This window comes from Scyliorhinus torazame, chromosome 8, assembly GCF_047496885.1.
Source record: "Scyliorhinus torazame isolate Kashiwa2021f chromosome 8, sScyTor2.1, whole genome shotgun sequence".
NCBI lineage: Eukaryota > Metazoa > Chordata > Chondrichthyes > Carcharhiniformes > Scyliorhinidae > Scyliorhinus > Scyliorhinus torazame.
In genome coordinates this window covers 130,631,833-130,659,073 of record NC_092714.1, presented here as the reverse complement: position 1 = coordinate 130,659,073, position 27,241 = coordinate 130,631,833, and the positions used below count along the sequence as shown (strand labels likewise).

General features: G+C 49.5%; 1 protein-coding gene across 6 annotated transcripts in view; it reads right to left on the bottom strand.

Moving 5' to 3' along the window:
• The window catches only part of LOC140428111 (rho GTPase-activating protein 6), a 1,113,012-nt gene that overhangs the window by 107,221 nt on the left and 978,550 nt on the right, over window positions 1-27,241 (bottom strand). For all 6 annotated transcript variants that reach the window (XM_072514181.1, XM_072514179.1, XM_072514180.1 and 3 more), the window contains 2 exons: window positions 19,579-19,729; window positions 15,323-15,471 (listed from right to left, as the gene is read on the bottom strand). In XM_072514181.1, the coding sequence (XP_072370282.1) occupies window positions 15,323-15,471; window positions 19,579-19,729 (300 nt within the window). The remainder of the gene's footprint in view (window positions 1-15,322; window positions 15,472-19,578; window positions 19,730-27,241) is intronic.

Below are 27,241 nucleotides of genomic sequence, written 5' to 3'. Positions count from 1 at the left end.
CACAATTGTGGTTCTCTTATTTGAGGGGAGATGTAGTGGCACTGGAGGTAGTTCAGGGGAGGTTCACTAGATTCATTCCAGAGATGAGGGGTTTGTCATATGAAGAGAGATTGAGCAGTTTAGAAAAATGAAAGGAGATCAAATTGAGGTATATAAGATGATAAAAGGTATAGATAAAGTAAACATGGAGAGGATGCTTCCTCTTGTGGGGCATTCTAGAGTGAGAGGTCATAGTCTCAGAATAAGGGGTAGCAAATTTAATGAGATGAAGAAAAACTACTTCTCCCAAATGTCATGATATTCAAACATACATCATAACACATACATAATGATAGACAGACCAACGGACCAATTAGCACACATAACACGACAGCCAATCACAGACAAGAGCAGACACAGTATAAGACAAGAAACATGACACTTCCTGGGCAGTCCATCTGGAGACAGCACAGGGCCAGGTCCTCATAGCAAGACACTCACACAGTCACAACGTGCTGAGTACCAAGTCTGATGTATAAATAGTTAGATGGAATAAAACTGCGTTGTACCAATTGCAACCGTGTTGGTTCGTCTGTACCTCAGAGCACCCAACACCTCACCAAAGGGTTGTGAATTTGTGAAATTCGCTACCTCAGAGTGCAGTGAATGTTAGGACAGTGAATAAATTTAAGGAGTTAGATAGATTTTTAATTAGTAATGGGTTGAAGGGTTATGGCAAAGGGCAAGGACGTTGGCTTCAGGCCAGGATGAGATCAGCTATGATTGTACTGAAAGGTGGAGCAGGCTCGAGAGGTTAAATTGCTTGCTCTTGCTCCTATTTCTGAGATTCTAAGAAATAACTATCGTGTTTGATTTCACCATCCAGCTCTTGGCCTATAGCCTTGTAGGTAACAGCACTTCAAGCATAAATCTGGTGTTCTTGATTAATAAGGGAATTTCTTGATTAATAAGGGTATCAGGGGTTATGGGGAGAAGGCAAGAGAATGGGGATGAGGAACGTATCAGCCATGATTGCAAGGTGGAGCAGGCTCAATGGGCCAAATAGTCTAACTCTGCTCCTATATCTCCTGGTCTTATTTCATAATTACCTATTTTAGGACCCTAAGATGAAGTCCATCAGGACATGGAGACTCCATCAGTTTGATCAGTACTGTTTGATCAGTTTCCCTAATAATTGTAATTTCACCAAATTCCTCTCTACCCCTTCCACCTCCCGATTTACAGCTATTACTAGAATATTTCTTGTATCTTCTATCGTGAAGCAGAAGCAAAATATCTGTTCATTTCATCTGCCATCTCATTATCTACCAAGAACTCCCCATTCTGACTCTCCAAGACCAACAATCACTTTACGTACTCGTTCCTGTTTAAATACCTATAGAAACTCTTGCTGCTTTTGTTTTAACATTCCTAGCTAGCTTCTCTCATACTCTAATATCCTTCTCCTGATTGACAGTTTAGTCATTTGCTGCTGTGCTTTATATTCTAACTAATCATCTGACCTCTGTCATTCATCTTTGTGCCCCTATATGCTTTTTCTTTACGTTTGATTGGTTCTTTTAAGTCTTTGTTAACCATGGATGGTGATTCCTCCTTTTAGAATTTTTCTTTATAGCAGGAATATACTTATTTTGAGTATTCTGAAATATCTCATTAAATGTCGACTACTGCTTCTCTACTGATCTATCCCTTAGCAGAGTATCCCAGTTCTCGTCACCTAGCTCAGCTTTTATGCCCACATAGTTGCCTGCATTTAAGTTTAAGAAACTAGACTTTGAGTCACTCGTCTCCCATTTGAACTGGATATAAAATTTAAACAAAGGGGTGGCTTTACTTTGAGGTCATTTATTAATCCTATCACATAAAATCATAGAATTTACAGTGCAGAAGGAGGCCATTCGGCCCATTGAGACTGCATCTGCTGTTGGAAAGAGCACCCTATTTAAATTCACACCTCCACCCTACCCCCATAACCCCACCTATCCTTTTTTTGGACACTTAAGGGCAATTTATCATGACCAATCCAGCTAACCTGCCCATCTTTGGGCTGTGGGAGGAAACCGGAGCACCCCGAGGAAACCCACGCAGACATGGGGAGAACGTGCAGACGCCGCACAGACAGTGACCCAAGCTGGGAATCAAACCTGTGACTCAGGAGCTGTGGAGCAACTGTGCTACCCTGATCACACAATACCCCTCTTTGCTAGTTCCAGAATGTGCTGTTCTAAGAACCTATCTCAAAAGCATTCCAAGATCTCCTCATCCAGGTTACTACTGGCAATCTGATTTTTCCAGTTTATATGTAGAATGATTATTGCCACTCGTTTATCACAAGCACCCAATATTTTTTCTTGTACTTTGTCCTACATTGTGGTTACTGTTAGGGGGCCTGTAGGCCATTCTCACTAGCGGCTTCTTTTTCCCTACTATTCCTCATCTCCACCCAAACCGATTCCACATCCTGATCTCCTGAGCCAATATAATCTCAAACTATTGCACTAACTACGAGATACAGTAAAATCATTTTTAAGTTGCGATGTTCCAGGGAACAAAAAGAGAAGATGTTTGAGTTTCTGCATGCATAATCTTTTCCTCTTCTGTCTGATTTCCCTTCTATTGTTTTTGGCTCTGTTTGAAGGTGATGGGACTGATAAGATGTTGTAAAGGGAGGAGGGATGAGCCTCTGTGTCCGGACGGATCTTGGAGGACTGTTTGTTTGCTTTCTGTGTTTGATGTTATTGTTTTGAGAACTTATGTTAAGAGTGTGGGCAAGGGAATCCAGCAAGTGGTAGGACACTAGGCGCTGGGAGTGAGAGTTGCTGGCTCGCTGGAAGAGCTGGTTCATGGGAGCAAAGTGGGGGGAGAGTTGAAGAGAGATGGAGTAGGGAGGAGGGGTGGGGGGAGGTGACGGGGGGATGGGAGGGGTCTGCTGACAACGAGGGGACTTTTAGGAGGTTGGAGATGGAGGCCAGATGCCGGTGGCTGCCTAGGGGCGGGCCAGGGGAGGTGCAGGACATGGACTAAGGGCTGGCCTAGGAAAGACTGGCCTGATCGACATGGGGGCAAGAGCCCCCCTGACCAGACTGGTTACGTGGAACAATCGTAGGCTGAATGGGCCGGTCAAAAGGGCCCCTGTGTTCGCACACTTGAGACAGCTAAAAGCGACATGGCCATGTTACAGGAGACACACTTGAAGCTGGCAGACCAGGTTAGACTGAAGAAGGGATGTGTCAGACAGGTATTCCATTCGGGACTGGACTTTAAAACGAGGGGGGTGGCCATCCTGATGAACAAAAGGGTGGCATTTGAGGAGGGGAAGTTAGAAGCAGACCCGGGAGGCATATTTATTATGGTAAGTGGGAAACTGGAAGGAATGGCAGTGGTGTTGGTAAATATATATGCCCCAAACTGGGATGATGTCACGTTTGTCAGGAAGGTGCTGGGAAAGATCCCGGACCTTGACTTGCACCGGTTGGTTATGGGTGTTGACTTCAACACGGTCCTGGATCCGAGAATGGACCGGTCGAGTACTAGGTCAGGGAAAGTATCAGCAATGCCAAAAGAACTGCGCGGGTTTATGGAGCGCATGGGAGGGGTTGATCCGTGGAGACTCGGGAGGCCAAGGAGCAAGGAATATTCATTTTACTCCCATGTGCACAAGGCATACTCCAGGATAGATATCTTTGTACTGGATAAAACACGGTTAGCGGGGGTAGAGGATACTGAGTACTCAGCAAGTGTGGTGTCAGACCACGCGCCACATTGGATAGACCTCCGAGTATGCCCGGAAAGTCCCAGCGCCCGCAGTGGAGATTAGATGTAGGACTGTTAGTGGACGACGGGATCTGTGAGTGAGTGAGGGAGGTCATTCAGGGGTATATAAAGAACAACGAAACAGTAGAGACCACGGCTGGGTGATGTGGGTGGCATTGAAGGCGGCTATCAGAGGGGAATGTATTTTGATTCGGGCACATAGGGAGTGTGGTAGTCACCACTAGCTGTATATTAGATGTAGTATGGTAAGGCTCCTGTACTAGAGGTACATGGGTAAATCCCTGCCTGCTGGCTCCGCCCAGTAGGCAACGTATAAACGTGTGCGCACACCGGAGCTGCTCCCATTCTGGCAGCAGCTACAGGAGGCCACACATCTTTGCTCAATAAAGCCTCGATTATTCACTACTCTCATCTTTGTAGTAATTGATAGTGCATCAATTTATTGAGCAAAGATTTTAAAACAATGGAACTTCTCATCAAGCCTGATTGCCTACAGCTGAGCCCTCAAGCAGCCAACGCCACGTCCGCCTTTGACCACTGGCTAGCCTGCTTCAAAAGCTACCTCCGAACATCGGCTGAACAACCCTCAGACGCACAGAAGCTCCAGGTCCTTTATTCACAGGTGAGCACTGACATTTTTCCTCTCATCCGGGATGCGCCAACTTACTCTGAAGCAATGGAGCTCCTGAAAGGACATTACGTTCGGCCGGTTAACAATCTCTACGCCAGGCACCTCCTGTCCACGAGACAGCAACTCCCCGGTGAGTCCTTAGACGATTTCTGGTGTGCCCTGCACATCCTGGCGAGGAACTGTGATTGCCAGGCAGTTTCAGCAGTCGAGCATACAGAACTTTTAATCAGAGACGCTTTTGTTACGGGTATGGGGTCGGCGTACATACGGCAGCGCTTATTGGAAGGGGGTACGCTTGACCTTGTGCGGACCAGGCAGCTCGTGAACTCGCTAACAGTGGCCTCCCGTAACGTCCAGTCATACGCCCCTGACCGCACAGCACTCTCGTGGACATCGTGGGCCCCACTAGCTACCGACCCCAGACCACCGAAAGCCTGTGCCGCACGGCAGCCAGCCAACCCCGGGGGGCCCAAATGCTACTTCTGCGGGCAGACCAAACACCCCCGGCAGCGCTGCCTGCAAGGGCTGCGGCAAGAAGGGACATTTTGCTGGTGTGTGCCAGGCCCGGTCGATCGCCACTGTTTCTAGGCCCAGCATTCCTACACCCCCCATGTGTGACCCATGGGCGCCGCCTTTTTCCCATCTGCAGACCACCTGCGGCCCGTGGGCGCCGCCATTTTCTTCCCCGCAGGCCACATGCAGCCCGTTGGTGCTGCCATCTTTAATGCCACCCGCCATGTGCGCCCCGTGGGCGCCGCCATCTTCGGCGCCATATTGGACATCGCCTCAGGACCTCTGCTCGTCGGGAAGTTTGTTGGGCCGCTCATCGCCTGCCACCATTGCTGAGAAGCCCGGGGCCTACCAGCAGCAGCCACAGCTCGCCTCGATCACCATCGACCAGTCCCGGCCTCACAACCTCGCAACCGCAACGACAACGGTGAAAATCGATGGGCACAAGACTTCATAAAGTCCCGCAACCTGCCTTATCCATTGCGGAGGTCAGGACTGTCACCAGAGACTGCCAGGTCTGCGCGGAGTGCAAACTGCACTTCTACAGGCCAGATCGAGCGCACCTGGTGAAGGCCTCCCGCCCCTTTGAGCGCCTCAGCATGGACTTCAAAGGGCCCCTCCCCTCCACCGACCGAAACACATACTTCCTGAACATGGTCGATGAGTACTCCCGATTTCCCTTCGCCATCCCATGCCCCGATATGACTTCTGCCACGGTCATTAAAGCACTCAACACCATCTTCGCCCTGTTCGGTTTCCCCGCTTACATCCACATCCTCCTTTATGAGCGATGAGCTGCGTCAGTTCCTGCTCAGCAAGGGCATTGCCTCAAGCAGGACAACCAGCTACAACCCCTGGGGAAACGGGCAGGTGGAGGGGGAGAATGGGACGGTTTGGAAGGCTGTCCTGCTGGCCCTATGGTCTAAAAATCTCCCGGTCTCCCGCTGGCAGGATGTCCTCCCCGACGCGCTCCACTTCATCCGATCATTCCTCTGCACTGCAACTAACGAAACCCCCATGAACGTCTTCTTGCTTTCCCTCGGAAGTCCACCTCCGGGGTTTCGCTCCCAACATGGCTGGCAGCTCCTGGCCCTGTCCTCCTTCGCAAACACATGCGGACCCATAAGGTGGACTCGTTGGTCAAAAGAGTACAACTACTGCACGCTAACCCGCAGTATGCCGAAGTGGCACACCCTGACGGGCGCCAGGACACAGTCTCCCTCCCGGACCAGGCACCCGCTGGATCCCCACACACGGCCCACCACCCGACACCCCCCCCCCCCCTCTGCTTGCCCCTGTGCCACTCACCCCCCCCCCCCAGCGTACCTTACCACAGCCCCTGCCCTAGGAGGATCCGTCCTCCCATTGGTTCCACTTGGGGGCGATGAAGACGAGGACAACATGCTCCCGGAGTCACAGTTGACCAAGTCGGCGCCCGCATTACCACCGGGACCGAGGCGATCACAGCGGAGGATCAAGGCACCCGACCGACTGAACTTGTAAATTTTGCCTGAGCTTGTAAATTTTTCACCACCCCGCCGGACACTTTTTTTCTTTTAAAACAGGGGGTGAATGTGGTAGTCACCACTAACTGTATATTAGATATAGTACGGTAATGCTCCTGTACTAGAGGTGCATGGGTAAATCCCTGCCTGCTGGCTCCGCCCAGTAGGCGGTGTATAAGTGTGTGCGCACACCGGAGCTGCTCCCATTCTGGCAGCAGCTACAGGAGGCCACACATCTTTGCTCAATAAAGCCTTGATTATTCACTACTCTCGTCTTTGTACTAATTGATAGTGCATCAGGGAGAAGACTGAATGGGCGGAGCTGGACAGGTTGGTAGGAGAAATCTTACAGGTGGACAGGAGATATGCAGAATCTCCGGATGAGGAGGTCCTGAAGGAGCGTCAGAGACTCCAAATGGAATTTGGACTCCTTTCCACAAGCAAGGCGGAGGTACAGCTGCGGAGGGTAAAAGGGCCTCTATTATGAACATGGGGAGAAAGCTAGCAGGATGCTGACACAGCAGCTGAGGAAGCAGGAGGCGGCGAGAGAAATAGGGAAAATAAAGGACATTAGGGGGAAGGTAGTGATGGACCCTGGGGCGGTTAACGACGTGTTCCGTGAATTCTATAGTCGACTATATGAGTCGGAACCCCTGGTCAGGCAGGAGGGTATGAATCAGTTCCAGGAGAGGATAGAGTTCTTGAAGGTAGATGAGGAGCTGGTGGACGTCCTGGGGGGCCCAATTGGGCTCAGGGAGGTGATAGACGGATTGGGGGCGATGCAATCGGGTAAGTCCCCGGGACCTGACGGATTCACAGTGGAATTTTATTTAAAGTTTTCTGGGTTACTGGGGCCGCTTCTGGTGAAGGCTTTTAATGAGTCCAAGGAGCTGGGAGTGCTTCTCCCAACACTATCACAGGCATCAATTTCTCTCATCCTGAAGCGAGACAAGGATCCGGAGAGCTGTGGATCGTACAGGCCAATCTCACTTTTGAATGTAGATGCTAAATTGCTGGCAAAGATCTTGGCCACTCGAATAGAGGATTGTGTCAAGGAGGTAATTGAGGAGGATCAGACGGGATTTGTGACGGGCAGGCACCTGACGTCCAATATTAGGCGGCTTATTAATCTTATAATGATGCCAGCGGAGGGGCGTGAGGTTGCGGTGGTTGTAGCCATGGACGCGGAGAAGGTTTTCAACTGGGTGGAGTGGAAGTACCTATGGGATATTTTAGGCAGGTTTGGGTTCGGGCAGGGATTTGGGGATTGGTTCCGGCTGTTATATCAGGCTCCGGTGCCAAATGTAAGAACCAACCGAGTCCAGTCAGAATACTTTAGTCTCTGTAGGGGGACAAGGCAGGGATGCCCATTACTGTGTGCCCTGGCCATAGACCCCTTAGAGATGGCCCTTAGATCATCAAATGCCTGGTGGGGGTTAGTGAGGGGGCGGGGGGCAGTGGAGCACAGGGTCTCTTTACATGTGGACAATTTGCTGCTCTATGTCACAGACCCAGTGGGAGGGATAGCCAGAATCATGGAGGTACTCGGAGAATTTGGGAGATTTTCAGGCGACAAGTTAAATATGGGAAAGAGGAAAGAGCGACATATCCATGATCCAGGCACGGGGGCAGGAAAGGAGATTGAAGGAATTACCTTTTAAACTGGTTGAGAGGAGTTTTAGATATCTGGGGATTCAAGTGGCAAAGGATTGGGGGCAGCTTCACAAGTTAAATCTGGGTAAAGCGGTTGATCAAATGAAAAGGGACTTCCGCAGATGGGGCATGCTCCCGCTGACGCAAGCGGGAGGATCCAGACGGTAAATATGACGGTCCTTCCGAGACTGCTCTTCTTTTTTCAATGTCTCCCGATTTTTGTCCCAAAGGCTTTTTTCAGGAAAGTGAATGCGGCGATATCGGGTTTTGTGTGGGCGGGTAAAATCCCGAGAGTAAAGAAGGCACTCCTGGAACGAGGTCACGCTTGGCCCTCCCGAGCTTTATTAACTATTACTGGGCGGCCAACATATCGATGGTCAGGAAGTGGGTAGTGGGGGAGGGGTCGGTTTGGGAGCGAGTGGAAGCGGCATCCTGCAAGGGTACGCGTTTGGAGGCTTTACTAATGGCGCCTCTATAGTTCTCGCCGGCTCGTTACTCTGCAAGCCCTGTGGTGGTGGCAGTCCTAATGGAGTGGAGGCAATGGAGGCAGCACATGGGACTGGAGGGGGCGTCAGTGTGGTCACCGATTTGTGACAACCACCGGTTTACCCTGGGGGGGCGGGGGTGGATGGGGGCTTTAAGAGATGGCAGCGGGCAGGGATTGAGAGATTTGGGGACCTATTCATCCAGGAGGGCTTTCCGACCTTGGAGACATTAAAGGAGGAGTTCGAGCTGCCGGGTGGAAATGGGTTTCGGTACCTTCAGGTGCGGGACTTTGTACGGAGGCAGGTTTCAAGCTTTCCTCGCCTCCCCCTGAGGGGACTACAGGACACGGTGATGTCAAAAACAGGGGTTGGAGAGTGGAGGGTTTCGGAGATATACAAGGAGTTGATGGAGTGGGAAGGGGCCCCTATCAGGGAGGTGAAGAGGAAGTGGGAAGAAGAGCTGGGCGGAGAGCTGGAAATGGAACTGTGGGAAAAAGCCTTGAAGAGAGTCAATTCATTCTCGTGTGCCAGACTTAGCTTGATCCAGTTCAAGTTGGTCCACAGGGCCCACATGACGCAGGTTCTTTGAGGAGGTGGAGGACAGATGTGGGCGGTGTGGGGGTAGCCCGGCAAACCATGTACACATGTTTTGGACATGTCCGAAATTGAGGGGATTCTGGCAGGGTTTTGCGGACGTTATGTCAGGAGTCCTGGATGGGAGAGTAACTCCGCAATATTTGGGGGGGGCTATGTTTGTAACATCTAATCTTGTTTTTTTTTTTTTTATATTTCTCCTCTCTGTCCCTTCCTATCATTCTCCGACCTCATTTTCCATATGTTATAACCTGCCTACTTACGATTGGCTGGGGACTAATGACTATCCCACAATCCTATGGGAGTATGAACTTCCCCAATGAGGGGGCGGAGAAACTCCTAGTATAAATAAGCTGGCCAGTTCAGGAAGGAGAAGGTAGCAAGGGAAGTTACTGCTACTGTTATGTATATATTGTTATAGTAAATAAACGTTATTATTTTGTATCCTTAAAACTCGTGCTGGATTCTTCGTGGCCCTTACAAAACTGGCGACGAAGGTAAAAGTGAATAGCTGTCTACACTGCTGAAGCCACCTCCCTGGATTTTTGTTGGATACAGGTTGGAAGTTGTTTTCTATTATACCATGCCTCTGTACGGACGTTTGGATGTTTTTGATGCTGCGCTGGAAAGCTGGAACCAGTACACACAACGGATACGTTACTATTTCCGGGCAAACAATATCACTGAAAACGAGCGCCAGGTGGTCATATTGCTCACCGCCTGCGGGCCGCATACATTTGGGGTGATTAGGAGCCTTACGTACCCAGCTGCGCCGGACACCAAAACGTTTGACGAACTTGTGAATATAGTGGGGCAACACTTTAACCCAACCCCGTCCACGATAGTCCAGCGTTACCGGTTTAATACCGCTGAGAGGACCCCTTGCCGATTTTTTTATCCAGGCTACGCGGGATTGCGGAATACTGTGACTATGGTGAGACCTTGTCAGAAATGTTACGCGACCGTTTGGTTTGCGGTGTTAACAATGCAGCAACCCAGAGAAAGTTGTTAGCGGAGCCAACATTGACTTTTCAACAGGCAATACAAATAGTCTTGTCCCGAGAGAGCGCAGAGCTGGGAGTACAGGAGCTACAGGGAATGGAAGTGCATGCCTTGGGGCGCAACCCTTTCCGCCCAAAAACGTCCCCCCGCACTCCTGCGGTACCTTGGGCGAGGCAACGACCGGACCGACGCCAGTGGCCATCGGACATTCCTCCCCGAAGGGAGCCTTCTCCAGAGCCAATGGATGAGGAGCCATGTCCGCGTCAGACTTGTAGGCGCCGACCCCGTCGTGGACGGCGGTCCTGGGGACGCCAGAGGCGCCGTCGTTCCGACCGAAACTGGGACCAGCCCAGGGGCCGTAACTGGGACCAGCCCACAGGCCGTACCTTCCATGTGGATGAATCTGCGGTGACCACTCCTGAGGACATGGAGACGGAGGACGACTGCCTGCAGCTGCATTGTGTGGCAGCTCCCCGTGTGGCCCCCATTAAGGTGACAGTACGGGTCAATGGCCACCCGCTGGAGATGGAGTTGGATACTGGCGCAGCGGTCTCCGTGATCGCCCAGAGGACATTCGACCGCATCAAGCAGGGTATACAGACCCTTACATTAACTGACTCACAGGCCAGGTTGGCCACCTACACGGGGGAACCACTGGACATTGCAGGAACTACAATGACCCCTGTTGTCTATGGACGCCAGGAGGGGCGTTTCCCACTTATCGTAGTGCATGGCCATGGGCCCAGCCTGTTGGGTCAGGACTGGTTGCGCCATTTGCGGTTGCAATGGCAGCACATCCTCCAAAGAGTTTCTGGAGAGTTGACTGAGGTGCTAGGACGATACCCAGAGGTATTCCAGCCTGGTTTGGGGAAAATAAAAGGGGCCGTAGCCCGTATCCAAGTTGAACCAGGAGCCACGCCGCGCTATTTCCGGGCGCGCCCAGTGCCTTACGCTTTGCTCGAGAAGGTAGAAGGGGAGCTCATTCGTTTGGAGAGTTTGGGTATTATCAGGCCCGTCCGTTTTGCTGACTGGGCAGCACCAATTGTGCCAGTAATGAAGCCAGATGCCACAGTTCGCTTGTGTGGCGACTATAAACTTACAGTGAATACAGTTTCCCGACTCGACCGATACCCAATGCCTCGCATAGAGGATCTCTACGCGAAACTTGCAGGTGGACTCTCATGCACAAAATTAGATATGAGTCACGCCTACCTGCAGTTGGAGCTGGACCCTGCCTCCCGACCATATGTAACAATTAACACACACCGGGGCCTGTATGAATATACACGGTTGCCCTTTGGAGTATCCTCTGCCTGCGCAATTTTTCAACGTGTAATGGAGGGCATTTTGAGAGGTTTACCACGTGTGGCTGTCTACCTAGATGACGTGTTGATTACAGGGACGTCGGAGCAAGAGCATTTGGAAAATCTGGAGGCTGTCCTTAGACGCCTTTCGGAGGCTGGAGTCCATTTACGTCACACAAAGTGCGTATTTCAGGCAAAAGAAGTAGTCTACCTAGGTTATCGGGTGGACCGCGAGGGTCTGCACCCCGTCGCAGAGAAGGTGCGTGCAATTCAACATGCCCCCACCCCGACTGACACTTCGCATCTTCGTTCTTTTCTCGGTCACGTAAACTATTACGGGAAGTTCCTCCCCAATCTGGCAACTACGCTGGCCCCCTTGCACCTGCTGCTAAAGAAAAATCACACCTGGGTTTGGGGTCAGCCGCAAGAAACCGCTTTCCAGCTGGTAAAGCAACAATTGTCGTCGTCTGGGTTACTAACCCACTATGATCCGGGAAAGCCTTTGCTCGTCACATGTGATGCATCCCCGTATGGTATTGGGGCTGTCCTGTCCCACAAGATGGAGAACGGGGCCGAGCGACCGATAGCTTTCGCCTCCCGCACATTGACTGCAGCGGAGAAAAAGTACGCGCAGATCGAGAAGGAGGGCCTGGCAGTGGTTTTCGCGGTGAAACGCTTCCACCAGTATGTGTACGGCCACCATTTCACTATCGTGACTGATCATAAGCCCCTGCTGGGACTCTTCAGAGAGGATAAGCCAATACCGCCCATTGCTTCTGCACGTATCCAGCGCTGGGCTTTGTTGCCTGCTGCATATGAGTATTCTCTGGAGCACAAACCAGGTACGCAGATAGCAAATGCCGACGCACTGAGCCGATTGCCTTTATCGTCCGGCCCCATGTCGACCCCCACGACCGGTGAGGTGGTTGCAACCCTAAATTTTATGGACACCTTGCCTGTCACGGCATCACAGATCCGTGAGTGGACCCAGACGGAGCCAGTCTTGTCAAAGGTTCGGCACATAGTCCTGTATGGTGGGCAGCATAGACAGCTCCCAGGCGAGTTGCGGGCATTTTCCTCCAAGCTGTCAGAGTTCAGCGTGGAAGACGGCATCCTTTTGTTGGGGACGCGTGTGATTGTCCCGGAAAAAGGCCAGGAGCTGATACGAACAGACTTGCACAATGGGCATCCGGGCGTGACCAAGATGAAAATGTTGGCCCGGAGTTATGTCTGGTGGCCAGGCCTCGACACCGACATTGAGAAGGTGGCCCAAAACTGCTCCATTTGCCAGGAGCATCAGAAGCTTCTGCCGGCCGCGCCCCTACATCACTGGGAATGGCCAGGGCGGCCTTGGGCACGCTTGCATGCAGATTTCGCAGGCCCTTTTCAGGGATCCATGTTCCTTCTACTAATTGACGCCCAGTCCAAATGGCTGGAGGTGCATAAGATGCAGGGGACAACGTCCTGCGCAACAATTGAAAAGATGCGTTTATCATTTAGTACGCATGGCCTCCCCGAGGTGCTGGTCACGGATAATGGCACTCCATTCACGAGTGAGGAGTTTGCTAGGTTTACAAAGATGAACGGCATCCGCCATATCCGCACTGCCCCTTACCACCCGGCTTCAAATGGGTTGGCAGAGCGTGCAGTGCAAACATTCAAAAGAGGCCTAAAGAAGCAGTCTTCCAGATCAATGGACACGAGACTGGCTCGCTTTTTGTTTACGTACAGGACCACCCCCCATGCAGTGACTGGGGTAGCTCCCGCAGAACTCCTAATGGGCCGAAGACTTCGCACCCGCCTTAGTATGGTCTTCCCGGACATTGGCGCAAAAGTACGCCGCACACAAGAACGGCAGGGACAGGGATTGTCTCGGCATCGTCCGATTCGGCAGTTTGCGCCCGGTGACCCAGTATTCGTGCGGAATTTTGCTGGTGGTGCCCAATGGGTTCCTGGTGTAATCTTTCGCCAAACGGGCCCTATATCTTACCAAGTGCAAGCCCAGGGTCGTCTCCAGCGAAAACATGTAGACCACGTCTGGTCCAGAAGATCATCCCCTCAAAAGATTCCCCGCCCCCGGAACTCATTTCAACAGCTGCAGAGACCAGAGACAAGGGAAGGTAGTCCTCAAAATCTTCCACTGGTGCCTCACTCGAAGCCTGCGCAGGTCGTTACAGAACCAAATGGAGATAGAGACGCTGACATGATGGAGGCAGCAGACTCTGACTCCGAGATGGAGACACAGGATGAATCAGAGGGGGAATCCTCGGGTCCACAGGCCGTGGATGTACAACCGCAACGTTCATCACGGAAGCGCCGGTCTCCGTCTCGTTACACGCCGCCTGATCCAGCGCCGCATGCAAATGGCGTCCGGCCTGCGGCCAAACGAGTTCGACGCCTTCCTTCGCCAGGGTCTTCGGTGGATTCCTTGGACTTTGTGGGGGAGGGATGTTATAACCTGCCTACTTACGATTGGCTGGGGACTAATGACTATCCCACAATCCTATGGGAGTATGAACTTCCCCAATGAGGGGGGCGGAGAAACTCCTAGTATAAATAAGCTGGCCAGTTCAGGAACCAGCAGGAAGGAGAAGGTAGCAAGGGAAGTTACTGCTACTGTTATGTATATATTGTTATAGTAAATAAACGTTATTATTTTGTATCCTTAAAACTCATGCTGGATTCTTCGTGGCCCTTACAAAACCATATTAATATACTCCTCTCTTCCCTCATCTTCTTCAACATGCCACATCTTTTTACATTTGATAAAAAATATTAATAAATAAATGTGCATTTATATAGCACCCTCACAATCTCCCAAAATGCTTTTACAACCAATGAACTACTTTTGAAGAGTAGTCACCATGGTAATGTGGGGAAAATGGCAGCTAATTTGCACACTGCACCATCACAAAAACAGCAATGTGATAATGACCAGGTCATCTTTTCTTGCGCTGTTGCTTGAGGGATAAATATTGGTCAGTCAAACAAAGGAGGTCCTCCCTGCTCTTCTATTAAATAATACCCTGGGATCTTTTGTGCCCACCTGAAGGAGACAAAAGAGGCCCCAGTTTAACATCTCATGTGCCTTCAACCATGCAGCACTCCCTCTGTAATGCATTGAATTGTCAGATTTTGTGCTAAAGTGTCTAGACTGGGATTTGATCCGGCGTTCTTCTGATTTTAGAAGTCAAAGCACTACCAAATCAGTGAAGACAATAATTCTCAATCAGACTGGGTCTGGGGACCCTATGCTCAATCACAAAAACATTTTCTTTAACCCTTGAAATAAACCTTAACTATATATATATTATATTTCTATGTAATATTGAACACATCTTCAGGGTTAGCAAGTTTAAAAGTCAAATTATTTTAAAGCAAGTTGGGACTGCTGCCAAACTCCACTAAGGCATGTTACTAGGATAACAATGGCAATAAATTTGAACCATTCCTTGCTGCCAACCTAATGGAATTAAAGAGTCTACTGTCATTATTAACTACAAAAATTGCATTGTTAACTATGAAATAAATTAAACATTTATAAGTTTTACTTTGACATTTCCAGAAATCTGGGTGATGAAATTTATACTAAAAAAAAACTCTCATCCAGCAACTCCACTAAATGGGAGCCAGGAGGAAATATATACAAGGCTCAGTTCCAGGCACTATTATTGGGAGGAGGCGGTGGTGGAGAAATGGAGGGGGAGGAGGCAGAAAGTGGAAGACAATAGGAGGGAAAGATGAGGGGAGTACTTTCAGAATATATTTACATGGCAAGTTAACTGTTGGGAAAATGGGTACTGTGAAAATGAATCAATGCACTCAATGGAATTCTAAAGCCTCTAAAATTTGATGTGCTCCTACCTCCTGCCCATCTTTATCCAGGGTGTCTTCTGCATGATTTTTTACCATGGCAAGGAACTCCATTAGTCGGTGAAGCGTGTCACAATTACACGGAGGCAGGAGATAAATGAGAAGCTGCAAGGCACTGAGCTGTTCGTCCTGCTCCAGTACTAAGATGAAGAAAGACAGTTCCTGAGTTGAAGTGAATGTCACTGAGGCATAGTACAAAATGAGAACTGAAAGGATAGTAATCTTAATATTACTGCATTATAACTCAATCACAAGCGAATTAAAAATTGCATGCAACATCAACTATGCACAACACTGGCTTTCCGATTGAAAATTGTTTGATGTAATGTACAGATTTTGGACTCGCCTTTAATGGTTTGATGGGGAGCCATTTGGCTTGGAACAGTAATCCTGTTCAGAGTACATCTCAGACTCCTTGCAAGTGGTCTTGTTAATTTGTGGCATCACAAGTGGATAGGTATTACAAGAAACATTGAAGCGGTCCAGAGCCAAATTTATGTGCAAGGGCATTATCTAATCAATGTTGGCAGAATGAGGGGAGAGGGCCAGGCTGGTGATACTGAAAATCAGAGTCAAAATTAAGGGACGCAATTCTCCCATCGGGAGTCTAAGTGCCGACGCCGGAGGGAAAACCGGAGTGTTTCACTCCGGCGTCGGAGCCCGCTCCCAGCCCCCTATTCTCCTTCCCCCGGGGGGGCTAGGAGCGGCGTCGCGTCATTTACACGCGCCGGGCCTTGGTGCCGCGTAAAAGCGGCGTCGCGTAAATGATGTCACTCGCGCATGCGCGGTTGCCGTCCTCCCCGAGGCCGCCCCGCAAGAAGATGTTGGATGGATCTTGCGGGGCGGCGGAAGAAAGGAGGTCCTCCTTCAGAGAGGCTGGCCTGCCGATCGGTGGGCCCCACAGGCCGCCCCCCCCCCCCCAGCATTCCCGTGCTGTTCCCGCCAGCAGCGACCAGGTGTGGAAGGCCCGTTGCAAACGGCGAGCGGCGATTCTCTGAGCAGCCAGCCGTGATTCTCGCCTCGCCAGTTTGGAGGTGGGGTGGGAGAATTGCGTGCGGCGTGGCGAGACACGTGCGGCGCCCCGGCGATTCTCCCACCCGGCGTGGGGGGGGGGGGGGACAATTCCGCCCAGTGTATTTATTTCCGCCATTTCTACTCTGTTTTGCTTTAGGCGAATGTGATGTGCTCTCTAGCCTGTTGCACCACAGGAGAAAATCTTAAAGCTCTTGGAAATAAATCATTTTTCTATTTTCAACAAATACACTGATATTGTGTATTTCAATAGCTACAAATTTTCCTTTTATTATCATAATTAGCTAGTGAAATCTACCACCTGGCAGCTGATTTTGATCCACTAAGGATATTGAGGAAATAAAATTGGGTCTGGACTGAAAAATTGGGTCAGGACTGAAAAATGAGCACCATGATCACGATGCACAACTGACATGTGCCCAAAGGTAATGCAGACAGAAGACAAACCAATGTTCAGCTGCAGACCCCAGCAAGGAGCCCTGGGGCGCATTTCTCCCATCGGGAGACTAAGTCCCGACGGCGGAGTGAAAACCGGAGTGTTTCACTCCGTCGTCGGAGGCCGCTCCCAGCCCCCTATTCACCCGCCCCCGGGGGGCTAGGAGTGGCGCCGCATGGTTTGTGCAAGACTAGCAACACTTAAAGCCAATCTCTACCTCTGCGGCAGGCCAGAGTGTGCGCCCCAAGGTTCTCCAATGCAACACTGAAGGCCTTGGCGCTGGAGGCAAGCAGAAACAGGGAGGTCCTCTTGCCTCGACAGGGTAGGAAGACCTCCAAAAAATTGCAGTCACTGTCTAGCTTGGAGAACCTGGATGCAATGCAGGAAGAAGCTCAACGACAGCCAGAGAAGAGGAGATAACAAAAGCATTTGTGACTGGGGGGGGGGGGGGGGGGGGGGGGGGGGGGGGGAGGAATTTGATGTGACCGGAACCATGGTGGTCAGAACTAACGCCTTCTTCATGTGCAGCACCACTGCCTCTCAAATTTACTAATTTTATACAACTCTGCAAACTACCAAACATTTACAAAAGCTCAGACAGAGCCAGAAGAAATCAAACAGCAATTAACCTGCCTGTGGTTGATGATTGCTTCAAATAACATTGAAGCCGGATTGGGGGGGGGGGGGGGGGGGGGGGGGTTGTTTTTTTTTTCTTCCCTTGTGTCTTCTTCTCTCCGTTTCTGTGCTTTGCATTTTCTCTAAATCAGGTTCTTCCCTGGTTCTCTTGCATGCCCTTTCCTTGCCCTTTTAATCTATTTCCCCCCCTTTTTCTTCCCATCCCACCACGACCCCTCCAACCCCCATCTCCTCTTGTGCAACTCTGACCAATCAGGAACTGGGAACAAAGCAGGTTGTTGAGGTCATCTAGCAAGAGGTACCACCAGGACAGTGAAGGACAAGGCTGCATAAGCAGCTCAAAAGGATTTGAATGAAAAAACAAATCTCTTAAAACTATGTACGAAATAGAAGAGGTCCAACAGGAGATCATGACAGCAGTAACAGCAGAAATGGGAGGAAAAGACTGGTGTCTTCAAAAGAATAGGCAAAAAGTTAGTGAGTGAGTAATACTTCTACCATGAGATGTTCATAACTTCAAGTGCAACTTATGGCCACCATTAGTACAAATGACCCAAGATTCATAGGTCCAACGGCATTATAAGATCCATGAAAACTAGTCTATTAATCCACCATTTGATTGAGGCTGTCAGTATCACAAGACTAAACAAATCGAGCCAGCATTGCTCATGTTCACAGATCAGACAATGTATGAGTCCTGACTTTAACACAACCCATCTGGATTTGGTTGGACTCCAAATTTACAGTACACTGGAATAGAACTCCACAGAGGATGGAGTGAGAAACAGGTGTACGGTCAGTTCCCATCGGGCAGCCTTGGTAAAAGCCAGTTAGGGTTGTGCATCCTGCTGCAATTTGCAACTTTTACGTAGTTGCAACATTGAAAATGCAAACTTGTCAGTGCATTTTGCTTCATTAATCTGTTAGGGCATGGAGCTGCCTGGGTTCAATGCAATTTATTATAATCTGAAGAATGCAAGTTCAAATCCCACAAAGCAGAATGAAATTTGAAATTCAGTTTAATCAAAATCAAGTAAGGAAAACATGGAATCAGTAAGAGCAAGTTATGAAAACCACTTGAATCGTAGGCATGAACACCCCTTCAATAGGCATAACCGTTTTACACCAAATGAAAGTGTAGTTAGTCATTTTAAGTGCTCCCATTACCCATATGATGGCATAGGATGTGTGTTGGTGCATGAACTGGATGTGAAGCCTGAATTCAAAGCTGGAGCTTTCTACTCCTCTTGTTAGAAGCATCATGACAGTGGGATGTGGGGAAATAAAGGTATCCTGTCAGAAATATCGCCTGACCATCACTGGCTATGTAATCCTTCCCTGTCAACATCAGGGCCATTGAGTAGTCTGGTCCATATTCATAGAATCAAAGATTTTACAGTGCAGAAGGAGGCTATTCGGCCCATCGAGTCTGCACCGGCCCTTGGAAAGAGCCCTGGAAGAATGAGACATAATCTCTTTAAATTTTATATGGCTTGACAGGGTAGATGCCAACAGGTTGGTTGGAGAGTCGAGAACTAGAGTCAGCCATTTAGGTCTGAGTTGGGCCAAATTTCTTCACAGAAGGCTTTGAAACTTTGGAATTCCCTACTCCAGAATTTTCCACATGCCCCCACGATGTGTTTCATGGCGGCGGAGCAGCCTCTGCCATTGGCCGGCATTGGGATCTTCTGGCCCTCGTCAAAGTCAACGGGGTTACCCGGAAACCCACGGTAGGGGTTCACCATCGGAGACACCGGAAGATCCCACTAGTAGGAAAATTCTGGCCTGAGACTGAGATTGATAAATTTTGGGGCACAACGGGAATCAAAGAACAAAGGGGATATAGGCAGCAAAGTGGAGTTGATGTAGAAGATCAATCATGATCTTACTGAATGGTGGAGAAGGCTTGAGGAACCGTACGGCCACCGCCTCCTCCTCCTATTTCTTATATTCACATATCTGGAGTGGAGCTTGAACCTTGCACCCTCTGACTTAGAGACAGGAATGGAACCACCAAGCCTACATGGTGATGTGATATCGATATCAATATTCTCCGCACAGCAGAAGAAAGATAAAAATACACCACAATATAGAGACATATAGGATAAGTAAATATAAATATAGAACAATAGTATAATCTTACAAAGTGTGCTGATGAATGGAGTGTAGAGCTCTCTGGTGAGCAAAGGATCTGGTATATCTCTCAAAAATTCCTTCAGCAAAGCACCAACATCATGTACACTGTGCTCCTCATCAAGGACAACATCTGCACCACGATCAAATTCCTCTCGCAACTGTAAGATGAAAAAAGAGCACCAAAATTTAGACTCAAATGTAAAATCTGAATTTGGAAACAAAAATGTCAAAAGTAAGCATTGTCCCAGTTTGAAAGGCTCAATATGCTATAGCAGAGTGGTTGCTTTCAACAAATTCAAATTAATTTAGCACCTTCAGCAAAATGACAGTCATGGGGCACTTCACAGGAGCGTAAACAAACAAAAAGTGGTATCAATCCAAAAGGGAACAATTATGACTGTACAGTGAAGGGTTTGTCATAATATACACCAGTATATCATGGTGCAGACACACACACTGATGGACACACAGCAAGACCAATCAACACACACAACACTGCAGCCAATCACCAGTTAGAGCACACTCACTATAAAGACAGGGGGCATCAGAGTTCCCGCTCATTCGGGATGCAGCTTCTCAGAAGGACAGAGCTTACAGCTTACAGCACAGATCTTCACCATGTGCTGAGTGCATAGACTGGTTAGGACAGGCATAGGTCTTTAGTTTAATCTAACATCCACAGTAAAAGGATGTTCAACAGTTTCTAACTTAATAAAATAGTGTTGTACTATTTTAAGTGTTGGTGGCCTGTATGTGTTCCACGGATCCAGAGCACCCAACACATCAGGGTTAGCATCAAAAGCTTATATTTTTTTAAAAAATAATTTTTATTCAACCTCATCCCCTCCCCTCCTCCCTAGTAGCTGATGGTAACCAGCTCCTTGAAATGTAGCGTGTGATTCAACTAAATGGGAACGAATTCCCATAGCGAGTGCATTTAGCCACGTGTTTCCCTGCACTCGCAGTGCTATGCAACGCCACTCACATTAAATAAGGGGCGTCAGGGAATGCGCAGCCGAGGCCGCATATAATCACATTTTGTGCACTGAGGAGTTCCGCTCGCTGGAGCGCCTCAGTATAGCGAGAGATTGGGACACCATTTTAAAAATGGAGTCCCGATCTCCGAGGCCCACGACGCGACCTCTGACCGACCCCCACCAAGCCCCAATGCGCAATGGGAGGGTCCCCATACCCCTTTCCCGCAGCTTCACCAACACTGCGCAAGGCACTTCAATCTGATTGCCAACGCACAAAAAATGCCAGCTGGCAGTGTCACACTAGCAGTGCCAGGCTAGCACCCAGTAACTTAATTGCAGTGTTAATGTAAGCCTTCTTGTGGCAATAAAGATTATTATTATTAAGATACACTGCCAAAGGGCGGCACGTGGTGCAGTGGTTAGCACTGGGACTACGACGCTGAGGATCCAGGTTCGATTCCTGGCCCCGGGTCACTGTCCGTGTGGAGTTTGCATATTCTCCCCTTGTCTGAGTGGGTTTCATCCCCGCAACCCAAAGATGTGCAGGGTAGGTGGACTCGCGACGCTAAATTGCCCCTTAATTGGAAAAAATATAATTGGGTACTCTAAATTTATTTGAAAAAAAAAAACATACACGGCCAAGTCACCAAGCTGGCATTGCCAAGGTGCCAGACTGGCTGGGCCAGGGTGCCCAGTGGCACCAGCAGTGCCAGGGTGCCACCCTGCCCAAAGGGTAGGCACCTGGGGACCATCGATCCCCTGGAAGACTCCCACGAGTGCTGTTCCGTCTGATCCCCGTTTGTGGAAACCAGTACTGAACGGTGCTCACCCAAAGTCTCCAAGGCAAAGGGGAGAGATCCCAACACCTTGGGTACCTAGAGAAACTGCATATTGGTTCTAATAAGGTTTTCCAAAAGGTGAGCCATCCCACAATGGGCGGGATTTACATCCCAAGTCTTGCGAGATCGAGTCCGATCTCAAGGCGTTGCGAGCTGGGTAGATCCCGGGAGTGGGGTCTCCCAGTTTACACTGCGCCGCAGCAAGTTGCTTTTTGGACACAGCATGACCGTTGGAATGTGCCCGTAGTATAAACAAACCCCATCTCTTGTGGAAAACCTCACTCACCCCCCTCAAGAGCAAATTTCACCTTTTCCAAGTACAAGAAATGACAATGAAAAGTTTGAAAGTTAATGAGGAAATAGAGTTATGGCATAGGGCCACTGGAAGTGAGATCAGGTGGTGGCTTGATAACTGATGCTACACAGGCTGCAGAAGTACAAAATATAAGCAACTGCCTTGGTTCTTTTAAAGAGAGAGCTATTTAATTTGGAAAGGGAGAGAGAGAGGCTGTTGCAGGGATAGGTTGCATTACTACTAGCCTGGCTGCTGAACAGCGTGTAAACTTGTGATGAGGAAGGAAAATTGCAGCAATTCTGGCACAACTCTTCCAGATTCACTGAACATTGGAGTGATGCCAGTGGGCAGCAGAACAGCAGACGATACTCCTAATTTTTAAAAGAATGTCAGCAAAACTGACCGAGGAAATTATAGACCAGCGAGTTTGATGTATATTGTAGTTAAAGTCACGGTGACATTAAGGATATAAACATGGAGCACCTGGATGGCAATAATAAAAAAACAAAGATAGTCCACACATCTTGTCAATCGAACAAACTTTTTTGAGGCAAAGAAGCCTGATGGAAATGGTGTGTTTGGATTCCAATAAGAAATTTGATGCAATTCTGAGAAGACTGCAACTGAAATTACAGAAATAAATAATCCGGAACTCAATAAAAGTAATTTATGATTGATAGAAAACCGGTTGATCAAGAGAACACAAAGGGTGTTGACACGGGCATTGTCAGCAGCCTGGGAGAATGTTACCTGTGCTGTACCACAGACGTCTGTTATGGATCAGACTCTGTTTATTTTCTTTTCTATCCATTTGCGGCACATGGGTATCGCTGGCTAGGCGAGCATTCATTGTTCAAACCTATTTGCCCTTGAGAAGGTGGGGGTGAACGGCCTTTTTGAACCACTGCAGTCCCCGAGGCGTGGGTAAACCTCAGTGCCGTTAGAGAAGGAGTTTCAAATATCTTCATAAATAAAATGGAACTAAGATTTAGAAACACAGTATCCAAATTTGCAGATAATACAAAACTAATGAAAGTGGCAGAATCCAAAGCTGAAAAGAAATAAGCTACTGGAGGATATTTGGTAATTGGAGAGGCAGGTGGCAGATGAAATTGGACGTGGAGAAATGCAAAGTACTTGACGTGTGGGGAACAAAAATCCAGGAAAGGATTATTTTCTTTCCGATTTAGTAACCTGCATAGAAAAGTGAAAGATCGAAAGTTCCGATTGATAATACATTGAAGCCATCACAGCACTGTTTGTTGGTAGTGAGTAAAGCAAATAAAACATTGGAATAGAATAAAAAGATTAATTATTAAAGTGAAATCATTGACGAGACTGCACTCAATACTGCATAAAGTTCTGGTCACCACAGGACAAAATGGATGTTGCAGGTCTGAAAGGACATAGAAGAGATCAAGCAGAATGATCGGGGGAATGGAGGGATTTATTAATGAGGAGTTTGTATGCAAATTGGACATATTCTCTCTCGATAAGAGGTGACATAATTGCTCTTTTTAGGATTCTACAGGGACTAGTTACGTAGATCACTGTTACGCGAGGGAGATATTAGGAAATTGGGTCCAGAACTGGAATCGAAAATGGGAGTTATAAAGGAGAGGCTGAATAGGTTGGGACATTTTTCCCTGGGGTGTAGGAGGCTCAGGGGCGATCTTATAGATGTCTCTAAAATAATGAGGAGCATAGAGAAGGTAGAGGAGTCTAGAACTAGAGGGCATAGATTTAAGGTGAGAGGGGAGAAATCCAAGACCAGAGGGGAAATTCTTTCACACAGAAGGTGGTGAGCATCTGGAATGGACTGCCAGAGGCAGTGGTAGAAGTGGGTATGATTTTGTCTTTTAAAATGCAGTTAGACAGTTTCATAGGCAGGGTGGATATGGGTTAAATGCGGGCAAGTGGGACTAGCTTAGTGATAGAAACTGGGCGGCATGGACAAGCTAGGCCGAAGGGCCTGTTTCCATGCTGTAAACGTCAATGACTCTAGGACTCTATGTAGCAGGCAATTTAGGATTCACAGACTGAGGGGAAAACCGCTAGCATGGAGTCAGAGGGATACGCCCACACCTGGTCTGAGTTACACTGACCCATTCAGACTTAAACTCGTTAGTGGGAATACACAGGATGCCCCTGTTCAGCCAGGGTACGTGACTCGAGATCCAATGTCCGTCGGGACACTCCTGCTGTCCATCAAGCTATTAGCCCATTACAGATAGAGGAGAAGGATTTGAAAAGCCACAGAGAGAGGTCGTGGAAAACTGTTCCAGAGACAGGCTTTCAATAAGGGTTCTGAAATAACTTCGCTAACCGAAGAAAAATTGTTTTGTAAATGCAAGAATAACCATTGCCTGCCTGTGAGGGTGGAGTGAGAGCTGCATAAGGCTGAGCCTCGTACATGATGAGGACACATTCACTTTCCTCAGGGCCTCTTCCCACAACCCGGCTTCCAATCTCCATCCCGCCGCCCCCCCCCCCCCCCCCCCCCTCTCCCCCTCCCCCTCAGTTCCTCCTCCCATTTCCGTTTGACTTCCCCAACAGAGCTCCCTCCCAGTCTATTAGCTCCTCATAAATATCGGACACCCCACCCTCAACCACTATGTCCCTCGATAGCACCTAACCCTGGAATCCCAAGGGCGGCAGATTGTGAAAGGATGACACCAGCTTCTTCACAAAGTCTCGTACCTGTAAGTACCTGAACCCGTTCCTACTGGGCAGCTCATATTTCTTCTCCAGGTCCTCTTAAGCTCGCAAAGCTGCCCTTCCAGAAAACAGGTCCCAAACCACTCGATTCCTGCCCGTCGCTGCCCCCGAAACCTCGCGTCCAACCCTCCCGGTGCGAACCTGTGATTGTCGCAAATCGGTGCCCACACTGAGGCACCATCCAACCTCAGATCCTGCCACCACTGCCCCCATACCTGCAGGGCAGCCACCACCACTGGGTTCGTGGAGTACTTGGCCAGCGAGAACAGCAGAGGCGCTGTCAACAATGCTACTAAACTCGTACCCCTGCAAGAGGCTGTCTCCATCCGCTCCCACGCCGACCCCTTCCCCACTACCCTTTCCTCACCAAAGCGATGTTTGCTGCCCAATAATAATTCATTATGTTTGGCAAGGCCAACCCGCCCCCTCGCCCTCGTTTCAACATCGCCATTCCTCTCATCTTCATGTCCAACCTCAAATGAAGACCCGCCCTATCCACCCTTTCTTAGCCTTGTCTGACCCCCGATCTTCACGTGTGTCTCTTGCAAAAAAGGCCACGTCCGCCTTCAAGCTCCTCAAGTGCGCGAACACACACTACTGTTTGGCTGGCCCATTCAGCCCACTCGCATTCCATATGACCAACCTGGTTGGGAGGCACCATCCCCCTCTGCTATACTAACCAGCTGGCCACCCCTCACTGCTCTTCCATTAACTAGTCCGCCCAGACAGCCCCTGTCCAAAGCTCATGAGCCTCCTACCCCCCACCGATTCCCATTTCCCCCCCGCTCGAAACCTCCATTACACAAACAACAATGAAACAAGAAAAAGGTGCACTCACCCTCAACGATCCCCAAACATCTCACCACCAAACCCAATCCCAATAAAACATCTCAAAGGAGAGAAGATTTCCAACAATCAACAAATGAAAAAGCAAACATCTCCTCACACCTCCTCCAGAGTTCAATGTCCTCCTTCTCCTTCCAGTCCATTGTCTCTTAAAAATTCCATTGCCTCCTCGGGTGTCCCGAATTAATGTTATCGGCTGTTAAAAGTCACCCAGAAGACGTCCGGTTGCGGCTATGTGGAGCTGTCCGGTTGCGGCTATGTGGAGCTAAGTCGCACATTCGGCAGCTCCTGCAAAAAACGGACTTATGGGCTCTTTTCAGGGCCCCCAGCGGCAGTTTTTTGACGTTTCCCGCTGTGGGAAGGAGAGTACAATAGTTCCCCGACAGTATATGGCTTTTACCAGGAGCGGGGCGACTAAAAATGTGGTGGTGGACCCGAAGAAGGTGCAAGGGAAGAACAAAATTGTGGCGGGCGGGGACCAGGCAGCGTGGATGCAGTGGGCGCAGGAGCAACAGGAGGTTATCCAGCGCTGCTTCAGGGAGATTAAAGCGGATCTGGTTGAGCCGATGAAGGCTTCTATCGATAAGCTGCTGGAGACACAGACGGCCCTGGGGGTGGCGATCTGCGAGGCCCAACAAACGATCTCCGACAACGAGGACAAGATCTTAGGCCTGGCGGTAAAGGTGGAGGCGCACGAGGCGCTCCACAAGAAATGGCAGGAACGGTTCGAGGAGATGGAGAATCGGTCGAGGCGGAAGAATTTGCGGATTCTGGGCCTCCCGGAGGGGCCGGACGTGGGGACCTATGTGGTCACCATGTTGAACTCGCTGATGGGAGCGGGGTCCTTCCAGGGGCCCCTGGAGTTGGAAGGGGCCCATAGAGTGCTGGAGAGGAGGCCCAAGGCTAACGAGCCTCCGCGGGTGGTGCTGGTGCGGTTTCATCGGTTCGCTGATCGGGAGTGTGTGCTCAGGTGGACCAAGAAGGAGAGGAGCAGCAGGTGGGAGAACGCGGAGGTTCGAATATACCAGGACTGGAGTGCGGAGGTGGCGAAGAGGAGGGCCGGGTACAATCGAGCGAAGGCGGTGCTGCACAGGAAGGGGGTGAAATTTGGCATGTTGCAGCTGGCACGACTGTGGGTCACCTACAAGGACCGGCACCATTATTTTGAGTCTCCGGAGGAGGCGTGGGCCTTTGTTCAGGCCGAGAAGTTGGACACAGATTGAGGGTCGGGATGGGCGTTTGGGGATTAGAACATAGAACATAGAACATAGAAAATACAGCACAGAACAGGCCCTTCGGCCCACGATGTTGTGCCGAACCTTTGTCCTAGATTAATCATAGATTATCATTGAATCTACAGTGCAGAAGGAGGCCATTCGGCCCCCTGAGTCTGCACCAGCTCTTGGAAAGAGCACCCTACCCAAACTCAACACCTCCACCCAACACCAAGGGCAATTTGGACATTAAGGGCAATTTATCATTGGCCAATTCACCTAACCCGCACATCTTTGGACTGTGGGAGGAAACCGGAGCACCCGGAGGAAACCCACGCAGACACGGGGAGGACGTGCAGACTCCGCACAGACAATGACCCAAGCCGAAATCGAACCTGGGACCATGGATCTGTGAAGCAATTGTGCTATCCACAATGCTACCGTGCTGCCCTTAAGAACAAATAAATCTACACTATATCATTTTCCCGTAATCCATGTACCTATCCAACAGCTGCTTGAAGGTCACTAATGTTTCCGACTCAACTACTTCCACAGGCAGTGCATTCCATGCCCCCACTACTCTCTGGGTAAAGAACCTACCTCTGATATCCCGCCTATATCTTCCACCTTTCACCTTAAATTTATGTCCCCTTGTAATGGTGTGTTCCATCTGGGGAAAAAGTCTCTGACTGTCTACTCTATCTATTCCCCTGATCATCTTATAAACCTCTATCAAGTCGCCCCTCATCCTTCTCCGCTCTAATGAGAAAAGGCCTAGCAC